The following is a 7,809-nucleotide window of genomic DNA, read 5'->3' on the forward strand; positions in this document are numbered from 1 at the left end:
TTCCTGGACTGTACCAAGGTGCTCCACCGAGAAGGGGGAGCTGCTGGTATCTCCATTCTCACTCTTTCTCCGTTGCTGCTCGCTCTCTCTTCCGGTAGTCCGGTGCCGGCTGTTCACCATGATAACTGAGCACAGGGAGCAGAGGAGGACGGTCCTGCGCCGCAGATACGGAGTGCGATGGAGGTGGGATGTCTGCTGAGCAAGTGGAAGATCCCAAGTTGCGGTTGTTTGTGCTATTGCTATGGGAGCCCGGGCTGGAGGTGCGGGGGTAAGTCTTGGACACTGTCACAGCTTGTGTGTTACCTATTCACATATATTTACCACTGGAAACACACGCAGTAATAATACAGAGTGAGTATGAACAGAGAGGGTCCTCCTACAGATCTCCTATATCAGAAGGTGGACGCTTGGTTGGTATGTGCTTAGGGTGACCTATGGGGCCTCTTGTAGAGTTGGACGCAATTTACACCAAAAATGTAGGCGTAAATTATGCCAGTGAGAAGTAAGTAATTGTGTAGAATGCGGAGTGATGCCTGGAAGACTTATTCCACAGCTGAGCATCTCTGCCAGACTCTTCATTGGTTGCCTGTTTTTCATCGAATCCAATATAACATACTTCTACTAACATAGGAGACCATCAACAGAACTGCACCAACATACATCTCCTCACTTGTCTCAAAATATCTCATACTTGCCAAATCTCCCGGATTGTCCAGGAGACTCCCGAAATTCGGGTCGGTCTCACGGACTCCCGGGAGAGCAGGCAAATCTCCCGCATCCTGCAATTGCGGGGCTAAAATGATACGATTCACTGTGAATCGCGTCATTTTGGCCACGTCCCCCGCAACAAAACAGCATTTTTGACATGGGGGGGGGGGGGGAATAACGTGATTCACCATGCCCTGCCCCCTCCCGCCCTCTAGACACGCCCCTCTCCCGGATACAACTTGCCAAAGGTAGGCAAGTATGAAATATCTTCCAACTCGACACCTCCATTTTGCACAAGATCTGCATCTCTCTTCCACTCTCATCACATCCTCCCACTCCTGGTTACAGGACTTTTTCCAGGTGCTGCACCCACTTTGCGGAATTCCCTCCCTTGTACAAAAAGACTTTCCTCTAGTCTTCGAACATTTGCTGAAAACCCACCTCTTAAGGCAAGTTTGTAATATTCTTCAACAACCTCTTTACCTATCTAGGTTACATTATTACCACCCTTTACACAGTTCACACAAAACAACAACCCCTTGACCAACATTGCTGTGCAACTGGATCATATAGCCCTCTAAGCAATTTTACCTTTGCAATATGGCTGGACCAATATGTAGTACTTAACCCCATGTATCAAACCTCTATTGTCCTGTAGTAGTAAACTTAACTAGCAGGGACCTTCTACCACTCTTTCTGTATTACCCTGTATTGTTTTGTTACTGTTTTTGACCCCAATTATGAAGCTCTACAGCAAAACTGCTCAAACCCAGTCCTTAAGCGCAACCAACAGGTCATCTGTCTGTAGAAACAAGTGGGATAATTACTGACCCAGCCAAATAGCTTCTCATCTGTGCATGACTAAAGAAATCTAAAAACATGAATGACGGCTGAGTTTGGGCACCTCTGCTCTACAGAATATTCAGGTGCTTTATACATAGATGAGGTTAGTCAAGTCTGCCACTTGACTAATATATACTTAAAACCGTACAGGACTGTGAAAAAGAATAAAAAAATAAATAAATAAATAAAAAAAGGGGGGGGAACGCCCCCTCCTAACATCAACAACAGTGAACTAGCCCATGCGCTGATAGCCAAAGTTAAATCAGTGGGATGAAAAGTATGGGGTCCCTCTAATTTACCAATGTCAGCACTAGGCTATGCCAGCCAGGGCACACAGTCCTAGGCCAGTCAGCACAGAGCTGATTTCAATAGGGGGATCAAGCACGAAAAAAATATGGTAAACCAGTCCCATGTTAACAGCACTAGAGCTATTCTCGCACCCCGAGGCAGTGGGTGTTGGTTAATAATAATAATAAAAATATGTTATATAAAATGACTTTACATTGTGCACTACTGATTCTTGTAGTACTACAAGTGCCGGCATTGCATGGCATCCAGGGCCTGATGGGACCTGTTGATTAAAAAAAACATTTGGCAGGCTGGAATCTTCAGGATCTCCATCAGACATACTAGGGTTTACAAAAACAAAAATACTTACTGCACACTGAACAACATGCTCAGAGAAGAGCCGCAACGAAAATGATCAGTAAGCGGCATGGCATTCCAATTTATTGGCTGGGAAAATCCCTCACTCTTAGGTCAGGGTGTGGGAATTTCCCACCAAATAAATATGAATGATTACTATATATATTCCTATAAAGCTCACACTTTGCTAATAACTTATTGTTATATACCAGCAGCAACATTTATTATAAGACTGTTTATGATGTAAATGAGTCACGTGATCAGCGTAGTCAGCTGATACATTACCGCCTGCGTTTCACCACTGTATGAAAGGATTTACATGCTTTACATCAGGGAATCAATGAATGCTCCGTAGATTTGAGCCTAGCTTAAATTTAAGGTGCTTCTGTTTTTTCTTGTCAATTGTGACCTAAAATCTACCAATGTGCCAAATTTCAACTTTCTTTGTCCTACTTTTTGTGGACATACTTATATCCACTCTGTTTTAAATATATTAAGATAATCTTTGTTTGAAATAGTTTTATTACAAGACATCGCACATATATATATATATATATATATATATATATAATTGGTGATTGGTCGAAAATATTAAATAGTACGAACAAACAAATGAGCCATTAATCAACACTTTGGAACGACTTTCGACCATCGTGTCACTATACACACTAACCCAACTTCCCACCGAACGGTCGTTTGTCAGCTGTTTTGCCAGATTATTGGATGTAAACGCCCCAGTGTGTACCTAACCTTAATTGACATTTTCATTTGGACTGATGCAGGAAAGAAGACTCCCATTTGATTTCTAAAGGGGTAAACAATAGATATGAAGGTGATTGTTCTTAATTACAGGTTATATTGACAATGTAACTCACATTTATTAATGACAGTCAAGAGCATAATCTCTCTTGTGTATATGAAACATTCATTATACTATTATATTATGTACAAATAGGATAATACAAAATTAACATTTTAAGCCGCATCTCTATGCTTTCATGAATTGTAGGTATACACATTTGTTACCCCTGACGTAAAACTGACATAAATTCTACTGTTTTAGAGCGCATTGAGAGAGATTTGCATTAGGCGTTGCTTTGAATCAAAATGTTCCCTCTTTGTCCAGAGTCATTAGCTTACAATGTGTCCAGGTTTCAAGCCTTCGTTGAGCCCTGTAAATGTCTAACGCTAGGTACACACTACACAGTTTTCATCCAATAATCGGCTAAATCAGCCGACGTACGACCGCTCGTTCAAAAGTCGGGTCAGTGTGTGCAGTGACACGATGGTCGAAAGTCTGCCCAAATGGATGATTGTCGCCTCATTTGGTTGGTCGTACCGTTTAATATTTTCGTTCCAATCTCGTTTCCGTTGTGTAGTGTGTATAAACTTCCGACCGATCCACAACAGTGAGTACGAAATTACAGTCATTGCTCACGACAACATGGCTGTAAAAAGTCGCTAAAGGGACGTCCGCTCTTCCCTTTATCGTCCTAAACAAGGCTAGTGTGCATGCAATCCATGGACCGAGCGATCGGAACATCGATCGCATATAAAATCGCTCGGCATAAAAAGTTGGTTGAAATTTCTGTAGTGTGTACCCAGCTTTAGGAATATTGTCAGCACAATATACAAAAATAAATATTGCTGCCTTTATGTCTTATATGTGGTAGAGCATTGGTGGAAGTGGGCTGGTATACTGTGGTATGCACTACTGCCACTTCTGCTGCTTTCATTGTAAAACGATCATATTTCATTCGCTTGTGAATTTCCACTTTGACCACTGTGGTAGATACATTGAAAATTTTATATTACAGTATCATGTGCTGAATATCATGGTTAAAATTGTATGTAGCATTACAGTAATCATTTCTGAATCTGAAGGTAAAATATAATGTGCTGATAATGAAAGACATGCATCATTGTGAAGGATTGATGTTATCATTTTACTTTGTTCTTGATAACTTGATGTCAATCATTTGTAGATTCTCCAAGCCTGATGATCTGATTGATGTGGATATGTCTCTGGACCTCTCCATTACGGGACATTGCACCTTATTTCCCCCAAGAAAGAATAGAAGTGCTTACAAATTTAAAGCTGCAAACTCCTTTGTTGATGAGACCCTTTTTGGCAGCACTGGGGGGAAAGTAGATCCAGCTCTTCAGTGGACCGCAGGCACTCTTGGTCAGGGTCCCATTTTGCAGAGACCAGAAAAGGACAAGGAGACAAAGAGCAGTACCACTGGCTGGACTAACGGCACACCAACAGGGACTCCTCGAAAGAAAACCCAATATAGGTGAGGTACTTAATGCTATGTATGACGGAAACAGCAGATGGGCTTATTTTCGGGTCTTATGAGTTTTTGCTTTATATTCTAGTCCTCTTCCGCATTTGCACTGAAAGTGCTTTAATATTGAGTGTTTACCACCTAGTTGAACTTTGTGTGGTCATTTTAAGTTGATTGAAATGTAAAAAAATCTAAAGATTTACAATGCTGAGAGAAAAAACCTTCAATTATCTGTGCTTTTTATACAAACTTTGAATGTGTACATCATAAAAACATAGTACTTCTAGTGACTTGTATACTATGCACTGTACGCATCCAAAAATTTGAGAGTATTTTAGAAGTGCACAAATACCTGCAGAGCTTTAAAACAGAGGAAGCAGATGCTATCAAACGACAACTATTACTATTATTACCTTAGTTTTTGTTCTTCTGATTTAGAATTATACTTGCATGCTGAAAACAAACTGTGTACAGATCGCTGATAGGGAAACCCTGCCCCCCCTTCCATTTCTTTGCCTACATTGTTATTATTTTGTTTTTTGATTCTATTGTTTTGTTCTGTTTTCCTATGTTATATCTCATTGTATAATCTCTGTACTGCACTGCGGAGCCCTTGTGGCCTCTTATAGATAAAAGATAATAAGTAGCGATAAATATTTAGTGTTTTATGCCTTAACATGAAAAGGTATTGGGGTTCTTTTTTCAGTTTCCACGGGTACAAATGTCCTGTGTCTGGTTCCTGCCTCTAATGCTGTGTCCCACTTTGTTCAGGGTGAAGTGTCGTTCTCCTTCCTATTGTGACGAGTCTCTGTTTGGACAGAAGTTGAAGGACTGCGGTTGGGAAGCACCGTGGGTAAAGAAAGAGGATACGATCAGGATCCGTCCCCTTCTGTGGAGCCCGCCCCCAATAGTACGTCCACAGAGTTCCAAGCCGAACACCAAGCAGCTTCCTCTCCGAGCTGTACACCCTCCTGATTGCAGAACCAGTGTTCTCGGGGCTCATGAGGTAAAAGGGAACTTTTGGAAACCTCCAGAAGGTGACTCTGATTCTGGGGGATGCCCTTCCTCGGCTGATCCGCGAGCCAGTGCAAAAGCTCGCTGGAGCTCGCCCAGAAGGGACACTGCTCGATCTTCCTGTTACTCGGGAAGACTGACTGTGAGGAGAGGCTCAGGAACAGAAAAACCACCATGGAAATGACATTGGGTTGTATTCAGGAACTTGGCGTGAATGTAGAAATGAGCATAATCGCAGCAGTTGTTCTCGCAAATAGTTTCATATTGGTATGGGCCATTTTGCAAAGGCACAAAATTCTGGCGGTACAATCTTTCAGTTCTGCTTTTGATTCGCCATTCTGCTGAATGCCATTTCACACTGTGTTTGTAGATTCACATTTAGGGAAATTATAATCTATGAATGAGTTGGGACGATAATTCTCAGTTCAGCTGTTGATGTGGTTGGGGTAAGACTGCGAACACTTCAAAGCCAAATTTTGACACCAAAACATGCAGAGTCAAATATTTCACACAAAAAAGTTCTGAAAATTTACTTTTGTCTACTTTAAAGTGGATGAGGGACAGTTATGGCAACTGTGTAGGAACGGTGGTTGTGCCCGTAGCAATCAAGCATATTCTAGCTGTCATCACTCATTTGTTCTGCTGGTCTCCCTGCTCCTTCCACTATCCCTAACTTTCAGTCAGTTGTTAGTTTAGAACTACAAATGATTATTATTTATCCACAAACTTACAGGGGTTCGTTGAGCATTATCTTGTATTCCAACAACAGCTGTTTTAGAAATTCTGAAGACAAAGGCTGCAACAACAGTGTTTTTGTACACGGGGTCTGCAGTGGACATTCCTAATATGGTCCTGGTTACCATGCTGTTTTCAACAATAAGAAATTGCATCATTAAGCTTTCAGCACTGTAGGAATATATACTACTCATACAATTTACCCATCACCCAACATTACCCTACAATTTATGCCTTGTACATGCAGTACAATGTTAAACTTCAAAATGTTCTGTGCCTAATAGTGTCTAGTATATGCTATAAGTATGCTATCCCTCAGGTTTTGAGCAAATGTTGTTGCCTACTGTCTATCTGTTTCTAGACTTGTCATATTTTCCCCTGCCACTTCGGCTCCATCCTAATACAGTGTCTTGTAGTTAAGGGGTTTTATGGTACAGAGACAAAAAGAAAATGAACCATTCTAGATAAGCAAAACTGTGCCTGGAAGTTTGTAGAGGCTAGGTAAAGCCTTGCAACTGGAACATTATTACATATTCATATATCCAAAAAACCCACTGCTGGTGACACTAGAAACAGTGCCTTTCAAGCAAGTGCTATTGTGACAGATATGACAATGGCCTGCACAGCAAGTACTATAGACATATGAGATTGTGTATATATTGTGAGAATAATGTTAATTTTGTGTGCTCCGAGCAAGTTTAAACATTGTGGTGTTCTAATGTTGGTGTCGGTGCTTTTATATGGTCTCTGTGATTTCCTCTCAATTCAAATTTTCAGTTTACACAATTTCTGCATTACTTCGTCCTTCGTATGTGTGATCTGCATTGTGTGATTGTTTGTGATAATTTATCAGTAATTACCATGATCGTATGTGAGTGTTTGTTTCATCAATATACATAATAAGCTTAGATGGCACAGATGATATATACAAGGTGATCACACGTGTTTCTGAATGCTTACTCTGTTATGGCTAATGTTCAGCAGAATGAGCAAGCGGCATAAGTATTTCCTATGTTTGCAGTGAACATATGACTCCCCTCATCTTCTGTTCCTTTTCTACAATCCCTCATTCACCTTCTCTTGTCATACTCTCCCTGGTCTTCCATCATGCCCCTTTTTCATTCTAATATGCTTAATTCAGGCAAATTTTTCTTCCATTCATCAGAACATTGTATTCTCGCCGACTGTATTTTGTTTCGCTTATGATATGTTTAACGTCTGTATATGGTGCCTGCTTTTCACCGTGTTAACTGTTGTCTTATGCTGTCAATAAACAGTTTATTACAAAAAAAATCACTTTTGGGACCCAGTGCCTGGATCTCATTCTCATCTGTCATCTTGTGTCAAAGGATGTGGGGCACATATGTGATGGACATGTTCCAAGATCAGCAAAATTTGGTACGATAGCTAATTTTTCCAGTTAGCAGAGAGCACAATAAATAACTGGTGGGATTTCTCACTTTTCTAAGTCTGTCAATAGGTATTTTCAGAGACTAAGATGGTAGGTTTGGTGTCTCTAAAATAAAATAAATTATGAACCTGTTTAAAATAGTATTCTCTTATTTCTAAGGCACCA

The 7,809-nt window shown here is 40.8% G+C and overlaps 1 protein-coding gene across 1 annotated transcript; it reads left to right on the top strand.

The window, feature by feature from the left end:
• Window positions 1-4: 4 nt before the first annotated feature.
• RITA1 (RBPJ interacting and tubulin associated 1) lies at window positions 5-7,526 on the top strand. Its single transcript, XM_075213769.1, has 3 exons — window positions 5-268; window positions 4,182-4,493; window positions 5,256-7,526. Exons 1-3 carry the CDS (start codon window positions 189-191, stop codon window positions 5,680-5,682), a joined length of 819 nt encoding a protein of 272 aa, XP_075069870.1. The 5' UTR covers window positions 5-188; the 3' UTR covers window positions 5,683-7,526.
• Window positions 7,527-7,809: the final 283 nt, after the last annotated feature.

Source organism: Mixophyes fleayi, chromosome 1 (genome assembly GCF_038048845.1).
Source record: "Mixophyes fleayi isolate aMixFle1 chromosome 1, aMixFle1.hap1, whole genome shotgun sequence".
Lineage (NCBI taxonomy): Eukaryota > Metazoa > Chordata > Amphibia > Anura > Limnodynastidae > Mixophyes > Mixophyes fleayi.